The sequence below is a fragment of the Oncorhynchus mykiss genome, chromosome 8, assembly GCF_057628025.1.
Source record: "Oncorhynchus mykiss isolate SJ-2025 chromosome 8, ASM5762802v1, whole genome shotgun sequence".
Lineage (NCBI taxonomy): Eukaryota > Metazoa > Chordata > Actinopteri > Salmoniformes > Salmonidae > Oncorhynchus > Oncorhynchus mykiss.
Window position 1 is genome coordinate 69,268,063 of NC_143029.1, and position 21,938 is coordinate 69,290,000.

At 42.7% G+C, this 21,938-nt stretch overlaps 1 protein-coding gene across 3 annotated transcripts in view; it reads right to left on the minus strand.

Annotated features, from left to right (window-relative positions):
• LOC110530404 (apoptosis regulator Bcl-2) overlaps positions 1–21,938 on the minus strand; it is a 57,398-nt gene that overhangs the window by 28,616 nt on the left and 6,844 nt on the right. Inside the window, exon 2 of one of the 3 annotated variants that reach the window (XM_090182405.1) lies at positions 1,220–1,343. The exons of 1 other annotated variant lie outside the window; for it this stretch is intronic. In XM_090182405.1, coding sequence (XP_090038531.1) covers positions 1,296–1,343 — 48 coding nt within the window. In that variant the 3' untranslated portion in view covers positions 1,220–1,295. Of the gene's footprint in view, positions 1–1,219; positions 1,344–16,691; positions 16,818–21,938 lie in introns of those variants that run through there. One more of the 3 variants, XM_036986041.2, reaches the window with a different exon arrangement.

Genomic DNA, 21,938 nt, shown 5'->3' on the forward strand with positions numbered 1-21,938 from the left:
CTATTGAACACCGTTCTTTCCGTCTGAAATATGATCATTTATTTACATATTAGGGTACCTGAGGATTGATTAGAAACATTGTTTGACTTGTTTGAACGAAGTTACCGGTAGCTTTTTGGATTCCTTTGTATGCATGTTAAAGGAGTGGATTACTGAAATCAATGGCGCCAACTAAACTGACTTTTTTTGGATATAAAAGTAGCTGTGTAGCTGGGACCCTTGGGATTGCAAACAGAGGAAGATCTTCAAAGGTAAGTGATTTATTTTATTGCTATTTGTGATTTTTGTGAAAACGCACACACTGTGACAATGTACAATCACATGAACAACACTCATGCTGTATATGCAAGCATACAACCAGGGATGGGCAAAACTTACAAAATACAGTTACAAAATGCCATAAATATCAATGTATTAAAATAATTAAATAATTAAATATTTAATTAAAATACATGCCTTTTGTATTTAAAAAATACAGAAACACATTTGCATGTAGCCAGCCCGAACAGCAACAACATGTTCAGTAACCGCTATAGAAACGCCTTACTTGCTATGACAGTGATATGTGTTGTTTATCTAACTTAGTTGAATGCACTGACTGTAAGTCACTCTGGATAAGAGTGTCTGATAAATGACCAAAATGTAAATGAACATGTGAAAATGAACATACCAAATTGAACTGCAAAGCACACTGGGTATTATTATTGGCCTAATTTCGGGGTCATGTCTAGATGGGATACATCCATAATTCTCCTGACTTGCTGCGTAAGTTTTCCTAAACCTGCTAAGTATTATTCTCATTAGAATAATACTCAGCATGCTTTGTAATTGTCCATTTGAACATAAACATTTGTATTTAGTTAATTTAGCAGATGCTCTTATCACACCATAGTGTCATCAGACTTCTGATACCAATGCAGGGGACAGCAAAATTATTAACCACTACAGAAAATAGTATAGAAAGTCTTTTGAAAATACAAATTACAGCTCTCGAAAGTAGTTCAGCCCAGTGTAATACAAATGACAAAACAATTTCAAATACATGGAACAAAAATACTGCCCATCTCTGAGTTCAACCATGGACTAACAGGCCCACAATAACAGAAACACACTGTTATACACCCATACGGAAACAGACACACAGTCTACTGCTCTGCTGGTCTGTGTATGAACTATGCATGGCCTGGCCAAAGCGATTGTCTACGAAATAACAAACCGCCAAGCGTCCAGTGCCGTCCACACCCTTGGCTGTTCTGGTCTGGTCACTCAGGAAAGCTATACCCAGGACTTCTCCATTATTTATTTACAGTCTCTGTTCCTGAGCAGACATTCCAAGGACTCTCCTAAGAAGAGACAGAAATAAGCACAGGACAGGAGGGGTGTGTAGGAGTCTGGGGGAGGAGAGGACCATAGGCCATATCTTCTCACTCTAGACATAAAACACAGAAAAAGTCACTTGTACGGTATCACCCATTCAAAGTTAGTTAGAAGGTGTAGGTTATATACCGAGTATACAAAACATAAGGAAAACCTGCTTTTTCCATTTGATTTATTTATCCATTATTTTACCAGGTAAGTTGACTGAGAACACATTCTCATTTGCAGCAACGACCTGGGGAATAGTTACAGGGGAGAGGAGGGGGATGAATGAGCCAATTGTAAACTGGGTATTATTAGGTGACTGTGATGGTTTGATGGCCAGATTGGGAATTTAGCCAGGACACCGGGGTTAACACCCCTACTCTTATGATAAGTACCATGGGATCTTTAATGACCGCAGAGAGTCCCATCCAAAAGACAGCACCCTACACAGGGCAGTGTCCCCAATCATTGCCCTGGGGCATTGGGATGTTTTTTAGACCAGAGGAAAGAGTGCCTCCTACTGGCCCTCCAACACCACTTCCAGCAGCATCTGGTCTCCCATCCAGGGACTGACCAGGACCAACCCTGCTTAGCTTCTGAAGCAAGCCAGCAGTGATATGCAGGGTGGTATGCTGCTGGCATAGAATTCAGGTAAAAGCTATGATCCCTTATTGATGTCACTTGTTAAATTCACTTCAATCAGTGTACATGAAGGGGATGAGACAGGTTAAACAATGATTTTTAAGCCTTGAGACAATTGAGACATGGATTGTGTATGTGTGTGCCATTCAGAGGGTGAATGGCCAAGACAAAATATTTAAGTGCCTTTGAATGGGGTATGGTAGTAGGTGCCAGGTTCATCGGTTTGTGTCAAGAAGTGCAACGTTGCTGGGATTTTCACGCTCAACAGTTTCCTGTGTGTATCAAGAATGGTCCACCACCCAAAGGACATTCAGCCAACTTGACACATCTGTGGGAAGCATTGGAGTCAACATGGGCCAGCAATGCTTTCGACAAGAGTCCATGCCCTGACAAATTGAGGCTGTTCCGAGGGCAAAAGGGGGGGGGGTGTCACTGAATATCAGGAAGGTGTTCCTAATGTTTGGTATACTCAGTGAGAGCTCATCTCAGGGAATTCATTTTGAGCTCAGGTTACTGTCGTAAATGAAAAGAAAAGTGTCCTTCAAACAGTATTATATTTATGATCTTGATTGATGTGCTGTGGTAGCGTAACGTCATATAAAAACTAGTGAAGTCATGTCAGGGAAGATATATGCAACTTTATCACTCAGCAACAAACACAGTAAGGCAAGTTGCCTCTCCCTAGAAACACTCTAATAGCAAAATAAATGGTAGTCACTGAAAAAGGGGATGGAGAGAAGAAAGTGACTTCACCAGGCCTGGTCCTGAAAGAGTGGATTCATGTCAGAGAGGTCTGAGTCAGAGAGTCAGAGACCTGGCTGTGTCAGTAGGAAATGTTCTTGAGATTACAGTGGCTGACTCCCTGTCTCTCTCTCTTTTTCTCTCCCTCTCTTTCTCTCTTTCGTGCTGACGAGTGTAAACAGAGTGGCAGATGGTGAGCGACCAAGGCCCAGTCAATCTCTGCTTTCTGCACTCCACTCTGCAGAGGGGTACAACAGAGGGGGAAAACTTGGCTGCTCCGGCTAAGGCTAAGCTCAAACATGCTTTTAATCTCCCTCATACAACCCCCATTCCCATAGGCCACATCCGCAGAGACTATGAGTCTCCCATACATTCTGGTTGAAGTGATAACAGTATTTTTGGGGGATGATTTGTGGTTAGCTGGATCAGGCTTCTGAAGCCTCACCGATCATCTCTGGCTAATGGCTGCTTGTTCCCGTTCCATCATGATATAAACCTAAAAAGTATCAATCCCTGCAGTCCTCTGGGGCTTGGATGGACTCTATAAACAAACACATCTCTCAAGAGGAATGGCTGTCTATGCTTCCCAAATGACACCCCATTCCCTATTCAGTGCACTACTTTTGACCAGAACTCTGTGCACTATATAGGGAATACTATGTCAGCCAGGCACAGGAGAACCAGGTTCTCCCTTTCATCCTGTGCAAACGTGTCACCCTGATGGATATTAATGACTTCCCAACCGTCCCAGTTCCCCTCAGCTCGAACAGAGAGGTAGAGCATAAGAAGAAGGGGGGCAGACAGACCATATGCCCACAGCAGCACACTGCCCTAGCAACACCTCCCCCGCTCACCCCACCTTATCGTGAAATTGGGATTACCCTCTTCATGATTGACCCAATCATATTTGTTCTCCATTATTATGACAAACACCTGCCCTCAGACAAAAACACCTGGTTCACAACGTTCTAGACTACCCTGTATGTGGTGTTTAGACTGGCCAGGGGGATGTCTGCCTCCCCCCACCCTCCAATCACCTGGCTCCAAACCTCCAGATGGTTTCCCAGGTGCTCTCATCCCTTCTCCCTCTACCCCTCCACCTACCATATACACACCCAAAAATAAACAAGTGGTTAGAGAGGAGTTCAGTGTCTTAAAATAAATTCTGAATCTTTTGTGAACCAGACTTTTTCAGAAAAGCAACCAATCTTATGTTAAGGTTAAGCCATTATTTTTGCAATTGTCTTAACTGTAGGCCAGGACAAGCTGTGGGACCTGTGTTGTATTTTAGCAGAGTACATTTTGGCCAGACCCCCCTTCGCCCCCTCAACCAGACTACTCCTTGAGGTCAAGTGTGTAATTTCAGAAGGAAGTTGGCAGCTGTCTACCTGCCAGGCTGCCACTATCCAATCACTTGTCTTGAAGCGTCCCACAAATAAACACAGGTGTGCCACACGGAGTCACACGTAGGTGGACATGGAACCAAAACACTATGTCTATGTGTGTCACTGTCTGTCTCACTCAGAGACATTATTATCCTATCAAAATATACCCTTTCAACCAGCTGCAATTACTCTTACCACAAAATACAGGAAATGGGTGAATTTATCCAGGTAAAAAATAGCAGGACAAAAAAAGGCACACAGACAGGACAGGATAACACAACACAAACTTATGAGCTATAGGCCTACAGACACCAGGGTGAGTCTTAAGGAGTTTTGGTGTGAGGGGGAGTAATCATCACAACAATGTGAGCCATCCCAACCCAGACGGATTACAAACAATTGAGACCTTGTTCTTTCTGATGAGACAGATAGTTTTTGTTTTGGGAAAAGTATTATACTCGGCTCATGCACCGGTGATTCCCTGATTCCCAGACTCAACAGCGGCCAGCGACTTACTTATTTAGAGCTTTGAGACTATCTTCAAAATAACAGGAAGCATGCTGATGGTGAGGTTTTCCACACCAACCTCATGTGTCTTAATGTCACTATTAGGTTAATTAGCTTTCCACTTCTTTCTGTTTTTAGAGGAAAAGAAAACATCAACATGCAGCTGTAATTACCTCAGTTTCAGACACACAATAGCACAATGTTCCCTATTCACTGCTGGTGACCCTAAACTATATGTATATACTGTATTCTATACTATGCTACTGTATCTTAGTCCAATGCAGCTCTGACATAAACTAAACAAAAAGAGAAACGTCCTGCGTTCATTTTCAGCAAACTTAACATGTGGAAATATTTTTATGAACATAACAATGAGCTACAGGCCATAAACGGAATGACAACTGAGACATAAACTGAAGAATTTCCACAGACATGTGACTAACAGAAACGGAATAATGTGTCCCTGAACAAAGGGGGGGGGTCCAAAATCAAAAGAAATTGTGCGTTCCTGGTGTAACTCTGGCAGTTGTTGTTGCCATTCTGCACCTGTCCCACAGGTGTGATGTTTGATGTACCGACCCTGTGTGGGTGTTGTTACACGTGGTCTGCCACAGCGAGGACGATCAGCTGTTCATCCTGTCTCCATGTAGCGCTGTCTTAGGCTTCTTACAGTAAAGACATTGCAATTATTGCCCTGGCCACATCTGGAGTCCTCGTGCCTCCGTGCAGCATGCCTAATGCACGTTCACGCAGATGAGTAGGAACCCTGGGCATCTTTCTTTTAGTGTTTTTCAGAGTCAGTAGAAAGGCCTCTTTGGTGTCCTAAGTTTTCATAACTGTGATCTTAATTGCCTACCGTCTGTAAGCTGTTAGTGTCTTAACGACCTTTCCACAGGTGGATGTTCATTAATTGTTTATGGTTCATTGAACAAGCATGGAAAACAGTGTTTCATCCCTTTACAATGAAGATCTGTGGAGTTATTTGGATTTTTACGAATTATCTTTGAAAGTCAGGGTCCTGAAAAAGGGACGTTTCTTTTTTTGCTGAGTTTATATGTATATATTCTTAATCCATTCCTTACTTAGATTTACATGTATTTTGGGTATATGTTGTGAAACGGTTGGATATTACTTGTTAGATATTACTGCACTGTCGGAGCTAGAAGCACAAGCATTTCGCTACACCCGCAATAACATCTGCTAACCATGTGTATGTGACCAATACATTTGATTTGATTTGATTTACTACCTCTGATAGTTAATATTCCATATTGGTTGTATAACTTTTAGAACACACACCTAATGACATTTTACTTATATAAGAAGACTGAAATGTTCTCAAGTATACCTGATGTTTGAGCGCAGGGCTGGCCCCTAGCCTTTTGGGGGCCCTAAGAGAGATTTGGTTGGAGGGGAGGGGGGGGTCCCCTCACCTTGCCGGCAAAACATTTGAGTGGTCCCCCTCTTGATGGCAGAGAGAAAAATGTAAAGACATGCTCCCGTACTTTGGCAACTAAGAAAGTATTTTTTAAACCCCGCTTTGGGCAGGATGTGTCAATGTGTAGTTCATACGTGCATAATCTATGAGCAGAATTACTGTAAATTACTTCAGTGACTGATTTCTTGAAGCTGTGCCGCGCAATTTTTGGTATATTTCCCCCCACATGGGCCAGCCCCCTGGCCCTCGCAGTTGAGAAGCCTGCCCAGCATTATCCAATGAGATTGCAGAGCAGGCCCAATGGCTCAGAGGATACATCAGAGAGAGATTGAGCAATGAGTTGGTGCACATATCTGTGCATACAATATGTGACGTGGTACGCAATTCTTTGGGACCACTTTTGGCTCATGAGTGCTACTTTCAGAACTACTGGCTAAAAAGTATACAAAAGTACCGGATAATCTCTTTAAAGCTGCAATATGTCACTTTTTGGGTGACCCAACCAAATTCATATAGAAATGTGAGTTATAGATCTGTCATTCTCATTGAAAGCAAGTCTTAGAAGCGGTATATACACTACCAGTCAAAAGTTTGGACACAACTACTCATTCCAGGGTTTTTCTTTATTTTACTATTTACATTGTAGAATAATAATGAAGACATCAAAACTATGAAATAACATACAGTGCCTTGCGAAAGTATTTGGCCCCCTTGAACTTTGCGACCTTTTGCCACATTTCAGGCTTCAAACATAAAGATATAAAACTGTATTTTTTTGTGAAGAATCAACAACAAGTGGGACACAATCATGAAGTGGAACGACATTTACTGGATATTTCAAACTTTTTTAACAAATCAAAAACTGAAAAATTGGGCGTGCAAAATTATTCAGCCCCCTTAAGTTAATACTTTGTAGCGCCACCTTTTGCTGCGATTACAGCTGTAAGTCACTCGGGGTATGTCTCTATCAGTTTTGCACATCGAGAGACTGACATTTTTTCCCATTCCTCCTTGCAAAACAGCTCGAGCTCAGTGAGGTTGGATGGAGAGCATTTGTGAACAGCAGTTTTCAGTTCTTTCCACAGATTCTCAATTGGATTCAGGTCTGGACTTTGACTTGGCCATTCTAACACCTGGATATGTTTATTTTTGAACCATTCCATTGTAGATTTTGCTTTATGTTTTGGATCATTGTCTTGTTGGAAGACAAATCTCCGTCCCAGTCTCAGGTCTTTTGCAGACTCCATCAGGTTTTCTTCCAGAATGGTCCTGTATTTGGCTCCATCCATCTTCCCATCAATTTTAACCATCTTCCCTGTCCCTGCTGAAGAAAAGCAGGCCCAAACCATGATGCTGCCACCACCATGTTTGACAGTGGGGATGGTGTGTTCAGATGTGTTGCTTTTACGCCAAACATAACGTTTTGCATTGTTGCCAAAAAGTTCAATTTTGGTTTCATCTGACCAGAGCACCTTCTTCCACATGTTTGGTGTGTCTCCCAGGGGGCTTGTGGCAAACTTTAAACGACACTTTTTATGGATATCTTTAAGAAATGGCTTTCTTCTTGCCACTCTTCCATAAAGGCCAGATTTGTGCAATATACAACTGATTGTTGTCCTATGGACAGAGTCTCCCACCTCAGCTGTAGATCTCTGCAGTTCATCCAGAGTGATCATGGGCCTCTTGGCTGCATCTTTGATCAGTCTTCTCCTTGTATGAGCTGAAAGTTTAGAGGGACGGCCAGGTCTTGGTAGATTTGCAGTGGTCTGATACTCCTTCCATTTCAATATTATCGCTTACACAGTGCTCCTTGGCATGTTTAAAGCTTGGGAAATCTTTTTGTGTCCAAATCCGGCTTTAAACTTCTTCACAACAGTATCTCGGACCTGCCTGGTGTGTTCCTTGTTCTTCATGATGCTCTCTGCTCTTTTAACGGACCTCTGAGACTATCACAGTGCAGGTGCATTTATACGGAGACTTGATTACACACAGGTGGATTGTATTTATCATCATTAGTCATTTAGGTCAACATTGGATCATTCAGAGATCCTCACTGAACTTCTGGAGAGAGTTTGCTGCACTGAAAGTAAAGGGGCTGAATAATTTTGCACGCCCAATTTTTCAGTTTTCGATTTGTTAAAAAAGTTTGAAGTATCCAATAAATGTCGTTCCACTTCATGATTGTGTCCCACTTGTTGTTGATTCTTCACAAAAAAATAAAGTTTTATATCTTTATGTTTGAAGCCTGAAATGTGGCAAAAGGTCGCAAAGTTCAAGGGGGCCGAATACTTTCGCAAGGCACTGTATATGGAATCATGTAGTAACCAAAAAAGTGTTTAAAAAATATATTTAACATTTGAGATTCTTCAAAGTAGATACCCTTTGCCTTGATGACAGCTTTGCACAGCTTTTCGTTTTTGAGTCTTTTACTTTCAGTTTTGTACACCAGCTTTAAAAAGCAGAAAATACAATATCTGTGTCACACCAGTCCTTGTGCTTGTGTTGTTATAGTACGAACTGGCCATGACTGACCCAGCAGACTTGGACCAGCTCCGTCCTGTATCCCTGCAGGGAGCTACCATTAGGAGAGGAGGAGCTACTTCAGAACCTGATGGAAGGGTTCCGATCTCTGGCAGAACGCCACGACCTGGGGTTCAAGGCATTGACGGAGCAATTCCGTGAATTAGCTCGCAAGCAGCACGCCACACCTGAGACCTCCCAGCCACTCAGTAGTGGTGGGTCTGTTCAACCTACCCTGGCTCCCCAAGAACACCGCTTACCTCCTCCGGAGTGATATTCTGGCGATCCTAGAACCTGCCGGAAATTTCTTTCTCAGTGCTCCCTCAGTTTTGAGCTCCAGCCATCTTCATTCCCTTCGGATCGATTGAAGATAGCATATCTAATTATGCTAATGTCCGGAAGGGTACTCTCCTGGGCGATGCCGTTTGGGAGCAACAGTCCGCCGTTTGTCATAATCTGGAAGATTTCATGATGGAGGTGATGAAGGTATTCGATTCTCCGGTGCCCGGGAGAGAGGCGGCCCAAAAACCATCAGAACTCCCGTAGTGTGGCAGACTATGCGGTAGAGTTTTGCACATTGGCCGCCGAGAGTGCCTGGAATCCGGAGGCTCTGTTCGATACCTTCCTTTACGGACTGTCGGAGGAAATAAAAGATGGAGTTACCATTGGACCTCGATTCCCTCATATAGCCACCTGTCTGGTTAAGAGACCAATTTCTTCAGTAGGTACAAGTGTACAAGTGTAGGTACAAGTGCTCTGGGGAGCCAGACTAGGAATCCTGTAATTCCCATCACCTGCACTCCCTTTTTAGTGATACTGCTGTGGGGAGACCAGTCTAAGTCTCTCCGGGTGCTCATTGACTCTGGGGCGGATGAGAGTTTTATGGACGCTACCTTAGTTTCTGAATTAGGTATCCCCACTCAACTCCTCTCTGTTTCCATGACCGCTAGAGCACTGGATGGTCGCTCCATTGGAAGAGTTACTCACAGCATTGCTCCTGTTAATCTGCGGGTTTCAGGAAATCACAGTGAGGCTATACAGCTACACCTCATTGAATACCCCATGTTCTTGTTGATTTGGGATACTCTTGGATCCAAAAACACAATGCCGTTATTGACTGGACCACGAGTTCCATCCTGGGTTGGAGTCCGTTCTGCCATTCCCATTGCCTCAAAGCAGTGCAGCCTTCCCTGAGACGTCCTCCTCAGGGCTTGAGTCAAGCCTCGGACTTCTCTGCCGTCCCCACAGAGTAACACGACCTCCTGGAGGTCTTCAGCAAGGCACGGGCTACTTCTCGTCCCCCGCATCGTCCCTATGATTGTGCCATTAACTTTCTCCCAGGCACCACACCACCTCGTGGTCGGCTATATTCCCTATCCGGTCCGGAGACCAAGGCCATGGAGGAGTATAATGAGGATTCTCTGGCTACTGGAGGCATCTGTCCTTCTGCATCTCCTGCCGGCGCAGGGTTTTTCTTTGTGGAAAAGAAGGACAAGTCTGTGCATTGACTACCGGGGCCTTATGACATAACGATCAAGAATCGTTACACCTTACCACTCCTCTCCTCGGCTTTCGAACCTCTCCAGGGGGCTACCATCTTCTCCAAGCTGGGTCTTTTGGAATGCCTACCACCTAGTTTGGATAAGCGAAGGGGATGAGTGGAAGACAGCCTTCAACACTATAGGGCAGAGAGAAAAAATGTACAGCTTTAAAGCAAATTTTCTGCAATTCTAAAAAAAAATCCAAGACATATGCAATGATGATGTCTGAGTGCGAGTGACTAACAAAACCAATGGGAGCCCCCTGTAGGCCAGGGCCCCTCGGCACATGCCCAGTGTGACCAGTCAGTATTCAGCCATGATTACTATACGTTTAGATAGCTGGCTAGACTAACCTAACAATCAAAAAATTGTTAGCTGACATTGTTAATTGAGTGACTGTCAGTGACTAACATAACATGAGAAAAACTGCAGATGCACAACCAAATGTTGAAGTTGCAACTTGTGTATTCTACTATTCCAACTCTCAACAGTAAGTTGAGGGACCCACTGAGATCCTAAAAATATACAGTTGAAGTCGGAAGTTTACATACACCTTAGCCAAATACATTTAAACTAAGTTTTTCAGAATTCCTGACATTTAATCCTAGTAAAAATTCCCTGTCTTAGGTCAGTTAGGATCACCACTTTATTTTAAGAATGTGAAATGTCAGAATAATAGTAGAGAGAATGATTTATTACAGCGTTTTTTTCTTTCATCACATTCCCAGTGGGTCAAAGTTTACACTCAATTAGTATTTTGTAGCATCGCCTTTAAATTGTTTAACTTGGGTCAAACGTTTCGGGTAGCCTTCCACAAGCTTCCCACAATAAGTTGGGTGAATTTTGTCCCATTCCTCCTGACAGAGCTGGTGTAACAGAGTCAGGTTTGTAGGTCTCCTTGCTCGCACATGCTTTTTCAGTTCTGCCCACAAATTTTCTATGGGATTGAAGTCAGGGCTTTGTGATGGCCACTCCTATACCTTGACTTTGTTGTCCTTAAGCTATTTTGCCACAACTTTGGAAGTATGCTTGAGGTCATTATGATGTTGCTTCAATATATTCACACAATTTTCCTGCCTCATGACACCATTTATTTTGTGAAGTGCACCAGTTCCTCCTGCAGCAAAGCACCCCCACAGCATGATGCTTCCACCACAGTGCTTCAGGGTTGGGATGGTGCTCTTCGGCTTGCAAGCCTCCCCCTTTTACCTCACAACATAACGATGGTCATTATGGCCAAACAGTTCTATTTTTCTTTCATCAGACCAGAGGACATTTCTCCAAAAATTACTATCTTTGTACCCATGTGCAGTTGCAAATCGTAGTCTGGCTTTTTTATGGCAGTTTTGGAGCAGTGGCTTCTTTCTTTCTGAGAGGCCTTTCAGATTATGTCGATATAGGACTCGTTTTACTATGGATATACAGTGGGGCAAAAAAATATTCAGTCAGCCACCAATTGTGCAAGTTCTCCCACTTAAAAAGATGAGAGAGGCCTGTCATTTTCATGATAGGTACACTTCAACTATGACAGACAAAATGAGAAAAAAAAGGCCAGAAAATCACATTGTAGGATTTTTAATGAATTTATTTGCAAATTATGGTTGAAAATAAGTATTTGGTCAATAACAAAAGTTTATCTCAATACTTTGTTATATACCCTTTGTTGGCAATGACAGAGGTCAAAGTTTTCTGTAAGTCTTCACAAGGTTTTCACACACTGTTGCTGGTATTTTGGCCCATTCCTCCATGCAGATCTCCTCTAGAGCAGTGATGTTTTGGGGCTGTTGCTGGGCAACACGGACTTTCAACTCCCTCCATAGATTTTCTATGGGGTTGAGATCTGGAGACTGGCTAGGCCACTCCAGGACCTTGAAATGCTTCTTACGAAGCCACTCCTTCGTTGCCCGTAAGCTGTTAGTGTCTTAACGACCTTTCCACAGGTGGATGTTCATTAATTGTTTATGGTTCATTGAACAAGCATGGAAAACAGTGTTTCATCCCTTTACAATGAAGATCTGTGGAGTTATTTGGATTTTTACGAATTATCTTTGAAAGTCAGGGTCCTGAAAAAGGGACGTTTCTTTTTTTGCTGAGTTTATATGTATATATTCTTAATCCATTCCTTACTTAGATTTACATGTATTTTGGGTATATGTTGTGAAACGGTTGGATATTACTTGTTAGATATTACTGCACTGTCGGAGCTAGAAGCACAAGCATTTCGCTACACCCGCAATAACATCTGCTAACCATGTGTATGTGACCAATACATTTGATTTGATTTGATTTACTACCTCTGATAGTTAATATTCCATATTGGTTGTATAACTTTTAGAACACACACCTAATGACATTTTACTTATATAAGAAGACTGAAATGTTCTCAAGTATACCTGATGTTTGAGCGCAGGGCTGGCCCCTAGCCTTTTGGGGGCCCTAAGAGAGATTTGGTTGGAGGGGAGGGGGGGGTCCCCTCACCTTGCCGGCAAAACATTTGAGTGGTCCCCCTCTTGATGGCAGAGAGAAAAATGTAAAGACATGCTCCCGTACTTTGGCAACTAAGAAAGTATTTTTTAAACCCCGCTTTGGGCAGGATGTGTCAATGTGTAGTTCATACGTGCATAATCTATGAGCAGAATTACTGTAAATTACTTCAGTGACTGATTTCTTGAAGCTGTGCCGCGCAATTTTTGGTATATTTCCCCCCACATGGGCCAGCCCCCTGGCCCTCGCAGTTGAGAAGCCTGCCCAGCATTATCCAATGAGATTGCAGAGCAGGCCCAATGGCTCAGAGGATACATCAGAGAGAGATTGAGCAATGAGTTGGTGCACATATCTGTGCATACAATATGTGACGTGGTACGCAATTCTTTGGGACCACTTTTGGCTCATGAGTGCTACTTTCAGAACTACTGGCTAAAAAGTATACAAAAGTACCGGATAATCTCTTTAAAGCTGCAATATGTCACTTTTTGGGTGACCCAACCAAATTCATATAGAAATGTGAGTTATAGATCTGTCATTCTCATTGAAAGCAAGTCTTAGAAGCGGTATATACACTACCAGTCAAAAGTTTGGACACAACTACTCATTCCAGGGTTTTTCTTTATTTTACTATTTACATTGTAGAATAATAATGAAGACATCAAAACTATGAAATAACATACAGTGCCTTGCGAAAGTATTTGGCCCCCTTGAACTTTGCGACCTTTTGCCACATTTCAGGCTTCAAACATAAAGATATAAAACTGTATTTTTTTGTGAAGAATCAACAACAAGTGGGACACAATCATGAAGTGGAACGACATTTACTGGATATTTCAAACTTTTTTAACAAATCAAAAACTGAAAAATTGGGCGTGCAAAATTATTCAGCCCCCTTAAGTTAATACTTTGTAGCGCCACCTTTTGCTGCGATTACAGCTGTAAGTCACTCGGGGTATGTCTCTATCAGTTTTGCACATCGAGAGACTGACATTTTTTCCCATTCCTCCTTGCAAAACAGCTCGAGCTCAGTGAGGTTGGATGGAGAGCATTTGTGAACAGCAGTTTTCAGTTCTTTCCACAGATTCTCAATTGGATTCAGGTCTGGACTTTGACTTGGCCATTCTAACACCTGGATATGTTTATTTTTGAACCATTCCATTGTAGATTTTGCTTTATGTTTTGGATCATTGTCTTGTTGGAAGACAAATCTCCGTCCCAGTCTCAGGTCTTTTGCAGACTCCATCAGGTTTTCTTCCAGAATGGTCCTGTATTTGGCTCCATCCATCTTCCCATCAATTTTAACCATCTTCCCTGTCCCTGCTGAAGAAAAGCAGGCCCAAACCATGATGCTGCCACCACCATGTTTGACAGTGGGGATGGTGTGTTCAGATGTGTTGCTTTTACGCCAAACATAACGTTTTGCATTGTTGCCAAAAAGTTCAATTTTGGTTTCATCTGACCAGAGCACCTTCTTCCACATGTTTGGTGTGTCTCCCAGGGGGCTTGTGGCAAACTTTAAACGACACTTTTTATGGATATCTTTAAGAAATGGCTTTCTTCTTGCCACTCTTCCATAAAGGCCAGATTTGTGCAATATACAACTGATTGTTGTCCTATGGACAGAGTCTCCCACCTCAGCTGTAGATCTCTGCAGTTCATCCAGAGTGATCATGGGCCTCTTGGCTGCATCTTTGATCAGTCTTCTCCTTGTATGAGCTGAAAGTTTAGAGGGACGGCCAGGTCTTGGTAGATTTGCAGTGGTCTGATACTCCTTCCATTTCAATATTATCGCTTACACAGTGCTCCTTGGCATGTTTAAAGCTTGGGAAATCTTTTTGTGTCCAAATCCGGCTTTAAACTTCTTCACAACAGTATCTCGGACCTGCCTGGTGTGTTCCTTGTTCTTCATGATGCTCTCTGCTCTTTTAACGGACCTCTGAGACTATCACAGTGCAGGTGCATTTATACGGAGACTTGATTACACACAGGTGGATTGTATTTATCATCATTAGTCATTTAGGTCAACATTGGATCATTCAGAGATCCTCACTGAACTTCTGGAGAGAGTTTGCTGCACTGAAAGTAAAGGGGCTGAATAATTTTGCACGCCCAATTTTTCAGTTTTCGATTTGTTAAAAAAGTTTGAAGTATCCAATAAATGTCGTTCCACTTCATGATTGTGTCCCACTTGTTGTTGATTCTTCACAAAAAAATAAAGTTTTATATCTTTATGTTTGAAGCCTGAAATGTGGCAAAAGGTCGCAAAGTTCAAGGGGGCCGAATACTTTCGCAAGGCACTGTATATGGAATCATGTAGTAACCAAAAAAGTGTTTAAAAAATATATTTAACATTTGAGATTCTTCAAAGTAGATACCCTTTGCCTTGATGACAGCTTTGCACAGCTTTTCGTTTTTGAGTCTTTTACTTTCAGTTTTGTACACCAGCTTTAAAAAGCAGAAAATACAATATCTGTGTCACACCAGTCCTTGTGCTTGTGTTGTTATAGTACGAACTGGCCATGACTGACCCAGCAGACTTGGACCAGCTCCGTCCTGTATCCCTGCAGGGAGCTACCATTAGGAGAGGAGGAGCTACTTCAGAACCTGATGGAAGGGTTCCGATCTCTGGCAGAACGCCACGACCTGGGGTTCAAGGCATTGACGGAGCAATTCCGTGAATTAGCTCGCAAGCAGCACGCCACACCTGAGACCTCCCAGCCACTCAGTAGTGGTGGGTCTGTTCAACCTACCCTGGCTCCCCAAGAACACCGCTTACCTCCTCCGGAGTGATATTCTGGCGATCCTAGAACCTGCCGGAAATTTCTTTCTCAGTGCTCCCTCAGTTTTGAGCTCCAGCCATCTTCATTCCCTTCGGATCGATTGAAGATAGCATATCTAATTATGCTAATGTCCGGAAGGGTACTCTCCTGGGCGATGCCGTTTGGGAGCAACAGTCCGCCGTTTGTCATAATCTGGAAGATTTCATGATGGAGGTGATGAAGGTATTCGATTCTCCGGTGCCCGGGAGAGAGGCGGCCCAAAAACCATCAGAACTCCCGTAGTGTGGCAGACTATGCGGTAGAGTTTTGCACATTGGCCGCCGAGAGTGCCTGGAATCCGGAGGCTCTGTTCGATACCTTCCTTTACGGACTGTCGGAGGAAATAAAAGATGGAGTTACCATTGGACCTCGATTCCCTCATATAGCCACCTGTCTGGTTAAGAGACCAATTTCTTCAGTAGGTACAAGTGTACAAGTGTAGGTACAAGTGCTCTGGGGAGCCAGACTAGGAATCCTGTAATTCCCATCACCTGCACTCCCTTTTTAGTGATACTGCTGTGGGGAGACCAGTCTAAGTCTCTCCGGGTGCTCATTGACTCTGGGGCGGATGAGAGTTTTATGGACGCTACCTTAGTTTCTGAATTAGGTATCCCCACTCAACTCCTCTCTGTTTCCATGACCGCTAGAGCACTGGATGGTCGCTCCATTGGAAGAGTTACTCACAGCATTGCTCCTGTTAATCTGCGGGTTTCAGGAAATCACAGTGAGGCTATACAGCTACACCTCATTGAATACCCCATGTTCTTGTTGATTTGGGATACTCTTGGATCCAAAAACACAATGCCGTTATTGACTGGACCACGAGTTCCATCCTGGGTTGGAGTCCGTTCTGCCATTCCCATTGCCTCAAAGCAGTGCAGCCTTCCCTGAGACGTCCTCCTCAGGGCTTGAGTCAAGCCTCGGACTTCTCTGCCGTCCCCACAGAGTAACACGACCTCCTGGAGGTCTTCAGCAAGGCACGGGCTACTTCTCGTCCCCCGCATCGTCCCTATGATTGTGCCATTAACTTTCTCCCAGGCACCACACCACCTCGTGGTCGGCTATATTCCCTATCCGGTCCGGAGACCAAGGCCATGGAGGAGTATAATGAGGATTCTCTGGCTACTGGAGGCATCTGTCCTTCTGCATCTCCTGCCGGCGCAGGGTTTTTCTTTGTGGAAAAGAAGGACAAGTCTGTGCATTGACTACCGGGGCCTTATGACATAACGATCAAGAATCGTTACACCTTACCACTCCTCTCCTCGGCTTTCGAACCTCTCCAGGGGGCTACCATCTTCTCCAAGCTGGGTCTTTTGGAATGCCTACCACCTAGTTTGGATAAGCGAAGGGGATGAGTGGAAGACAGCCTTCAACACTATAGGGCAGAGAGAAAAAATGTACAGCTTTAAAGCAAATTTTCTGCAATTCTAAAAAAAAATCCAAGACATATGCAATGATGATGTCTGAGTGCGAGTGACTAACAAAACCAATGGGAGCCCCCTGTAGGCCAGGGCCCCTCGGCACATGCCCAGTGTGACCAGTCAGTATTCAGCCATGATTACTATACGTTTAGATAGCTGGCTAGACTAACCTAACAATCAAAAAATTGTTAGCTGACATTGTTAATTGAGTGACTGTCAGTGACTAACATAACATGAGAAAAACTGCAGATGCACAACCAAATGTTGAAGTTGCAACTTGTGTATTCTACTATTCCAACTCTCAACAGTAAGTTGAGGGACCCACTGAGATCCTAAAAATATACAGTTGAAGTCGGAAGTTTACATACACCTTAGCCAAATACATTTAAACTAAGTTTTTCAGAATTCCTGACATTTAATCCTAGTAAAAATTCCCTGTCTTAGGTCAGTTAGGATCACCACTTTATTTTAAGAATGTGAAATGTCAGAATAATAGTAGAGAGAATGATTTATTACAGCGTTTTTTTCTTTCATCACATTCCCAGTGGGTCAAAGTTTACACTCAATTAGTATTTTGTAGCATCGCCTTTAAATTGTTTAACTTGGGTCAAACGTTTCGGGTAGCCTTCCACAAGCTTCCCACAATAAGTTGGGTGAATTTTGTCCCATTCCTCCTGACAGAGCTGGTGTAACAGAGTCAGGTTTGTAGGTCTCCTTGCTCGCACATGCTTTTTCAGTTCTGCCCACAAATTTTCTATGGGATTGAAGTCAGGGCTTTGTGATGGCCACTCCTATACCTTGACTTTGTTGTCCTTAAGCTATTTTGCCACAACTTTGGAAGTATGCTTGAGGTCATTATGATGTTGCTTCAATATATTCACACAATTTTCCTGCCTCATGACACCATTTATTTTGTGAAGTGCACCAGTTCCTCCTGCAGCAAAGCACCCCCACAGCATGATGCTTCCACCACAGTGCTTCAGGGTTGGGATGGTGCTCTTCGGCTTGCAAGCCTCCCCCTTTTACCTCACAACATAACGATGGTCATTATGGCCAAACAGTTCTATTTTTCTTTCATCAGACCAGAGGACATTTCTCCAAAAATTACTATCTTTGTACCCATGTGCAGTTGCAAATCGTAGTCTGGCTTTTTTATGGCAGTTTTGGAGCAGTGGCTTCTTTCTTTCTGAGAGGCCTTTCAGATTATGTCGATATAGGACTCGTTTTACTATGGATATACAGTGGGGCAAAAAAATATTCAGTCAGCCACCAATTGTGCAAGTTCTCCCACTTAAAAAGATGAGAGAGGCCTGTCATTTTCATGATAGGTACACTTCAACTATGACAGACAAAATGAGAAAAAAAAGGCCAGAAAATCACATTGTAGGATTTTTAATGAATTTATTTGCAAATTATGGTTGAAAATAAGTATTTGGTCAATAACAAAAGTTTATCTCAATACTTTGTTATATACCCTTTGTTGGCAATGACAGAGGTCAAAGTTTTCTGTAAGTCTTCACAAGGTTTTCACACACTGTTGCTGGTATTTTGGCCCATTCCTCCATGCAGATCTCCTCTAGAGCAGTGATGTTTTGGGGCTGTTGCTGGGCAACACGGACTTTCAACTCCCTCCATAGATTTTCTATGGGGTTGAGATCTGGAGACTGGCTAGGCCACTCCAGGACCTTGAAATGCTTCTTACGAAGCCACTCCTTCGTTGCCCGGGCGGTGTGTTTGGGATCATTGTCAAGCTGAAAGACCCAGCCACGTTTCATCTTCAATGCCCTTGCTGACGGAAAGAGGTTTTCACTCAAAATCTTACGATACATAGCCCCATTCATTCTTTCCTTTACACGGATCAGTCGTCCTGGTCCCTTTGCAGAAAAACAGCCCCAAAGCATGATGTTTCCACCCCCATGCTTCACAGTAGGTATGGGGTTCTTTGGATGCAAATCAGCATTCTTTGTCCTCCAAACACGACGAGTTAAGTTTTTACCAAAAGGTTATATTTTGGTTTCATCTGACGATATGACATTCTCCCAATCTGCTTCTGGATCATCCAAATGCTCTCTAGCAAACTTCAGACGGGCCTGGACATGTACTGGCTTAAGCAGGGGGACACGTCTGGCACTGCAGGATTTGAGTCCCTGGCGGCGTAGTGTGTTACTGATGGTAGGCTTTGTTACTTTGGTCCCAGCTCTCTGCAGGTCATTCACTAGGTCCCCCCGTGTGGTTCTGGGATTTTTGCTCACCGTTCTTGTGATCATTTTGACCCCATGGGGTGAGATCTTGCGTGGAGCCCCAGATCGAGGGAGATTATCAGTGGTCTTGTATGTCTTCCATTTCCTAATAATTGCTCCCACAGTTGATTTCTTCAAACCAAGCTGCTTACCTATTGCAGATTCAGTCTTCCCAGCCTGGTGCAGGTCTACAATTTTGTTTCTGGTGTCCTTTGACAGCTCTTTGGTCTTGGCCATAGTGGAGTTTGGAGTGTGACTGTTTGAGGTTGTGGACAGGTGTCTTTTATACTGATAACAAGTTCAAACAGGTGCCATTAATACAGGTAACGAGTGGAGGACAGAGGAGCCTCTTAAAGAAGAAGTTACAGGTCTGTGAGAGCCAGACATCTTGCTTGTTTGTAGGTGACCAAATACTTATTTTCCACCATAATTTGCAAAAAATTCATTAAAAATCCTACAATGTGATTTTCTGGATTTATTTTCTAATTTTGTCTGTCATAGTTGAAGTGTACCTATCATGAAAATGACAGGCCTCTCTCATGTTTTTAAGTGGGAGAACTTGCACAATTAGTGACTGATTAAATACTTTTTCGCCCCACTGTAGATACTTTTGTACTGGTTTCCTCCAGCATCTTCACAATGTCCTTTGCTGTTGTTCTGGGATTGATTTGCCCTTTTCACACCAAAGTAAGTTCATCTCTAGGAGACAGAATGCGTCTCCTTCCTGTGCGGTATGACGGCTGCGTGGTCCCATGGTGTTTATACTCGCGTAATATTGTTTGTACAGATGAACGTGGTACCTTCAGGCGTTTGGAAATTGCTCCCAAGGATGAACACGACTTGTGGACGTCTACCATTTTTTTTCTGAGGTCTTGGCTGATTTCTTTTGATTTTCCCATGATGTCAAACAAAGAGGCACTGAGTTTGAAGGTTGACCTTGAAATACATCCACAGGTGCACCTGGAATTGACTCAAATGATGTCAATTAGCCTATCTGAAGCTTCTAAAGCCATGACATCATTTTCTGGAATTTTCCAAGCTGTTCAAAGGCACAGTCATCCTAGTGTATGTTAACTTCTGACCCACAGGAATTGTGATACAGTGAATTATAAGTGAAATAATCTGTCTGTAAACAATTGTTGTAAAAATGACTTGTGTCATGCACAAAGTAGATGTTCTAACCAACTTGCCAAAACTATAGTTTGGTACTAACAAATTTGTGGAGCTGATGAAAAACAGGTTTTAATGACTCCAACCTAAGTGTATATAAACTTCCGACTTCAACTGTATATATTTATTTATTATGGTCAAGTGCCCCTAAAGAAAGATAACCAGGGTCCCTGCTCATCTGTGTAAACGTACCTTAGGCATGCTGCATGGAGGCATGAGGCCTGCTGATGTAGCCAGGGCAATAAATTGCCATGTCTGTACTGTGAGACGCCTAAGACAGCGCTACAGGGAGACAGGATGAACAATTGATCGTCCTCGCAGTGGCAGACCACGTGTAACAACACCTGCACAGGATCGGTACATCCGAACATGACACCTGAGGGACTGGTACAGGATGGCAACAACAACTGCCCCGAGTTACACCAGGAACGCACAATCCTTCCATCAGTGCTCAGACTGTCCGCAATAGGCTGCGAGAGGCTGGACTGAGGGCTTGTAGGCCTGTTGTAGTAAGGCAGGTCCTCACCAGACATCACCGGCAACAACGTCGCCTATGGACACAAACTAGCATCAAAAGTAAAAATAAAAAAAAATTGAAAATTATTAATAGGAGACTGAATGCGATCGGACCACCATCTAATTGGCCTCTGTACACAGTAACTCTTACAGAATTCCCATGTGGATTGGGATAAAGCCTATTGGATGACAATGTGTTCATAACTTAGACAAAATAATTCATAATTTACTTTTTTCTCCACAACATAGGTACAGCAGATCCCATTATTGTATGGGACACTTTTAAATGTACTTTTAGAGGCCATTCAATACAATACAATACTCATCATTAATTTAGGTCAAAAGAGATTAGACTAATAAAGGAAATAGAGGAAATAACAGCGCAGGTAGATGATCATGGAAACTGAACTATAGAGGCACATAATAAGTTAGCAGAAAAACAAAAATATTTGGAGGTACTTATTCAAGAATGATCAAGTGTAATGTATTACAAATATAAAGCTAATCGGATGGAAAATGGGGAAAAATGCAACAAAACAATCTGGAATTTTCAATATCGAAAAGCTACCAAAAAGAATTTATAGAATCTTGTAACAAATGATGGACTCATCCATTATTCACCAAATTATATTTTGAAAGAGGAAGCAAAATATTTTAAGCATTCGTTTTCTTTTCAGTCTCCTCCATTTACACTGAATGATATTAACTGTAAGGTTTTCTTTCCTAATAATAATAATGTAAAATTAACAAATGTTCAGAAAGACCTCTGTGAAGGCCAACTTACAGAAGGTGAACTTTTTGAGGCAATTAAATATTTTCAGTCTGTAAAAACACCAGGGCTTGATGGTACCAGTAGAGGTATATCAGACCTTTTTTGATGTCCTCAAAGATGCATTATTAGCATGTTTTAATTACTCCTATAAAAACGGTAGACTTTCAGGTACTCAACAAGAAAGTCTGATTTCATTACTACTAAAACAGAACCCAGGTGGTACTGTAAGTATAAAGATCCAGTCCATTTAAAAAACTGGAGGCCTATACCACTTCAATGTTGTGATGCGAAAATCATAGCACATAGAATAAAAAAGTCTTACCATATATTGTTCATCCTGATCAGACAGGTTTTTTACATGGACGATATATTGGAAA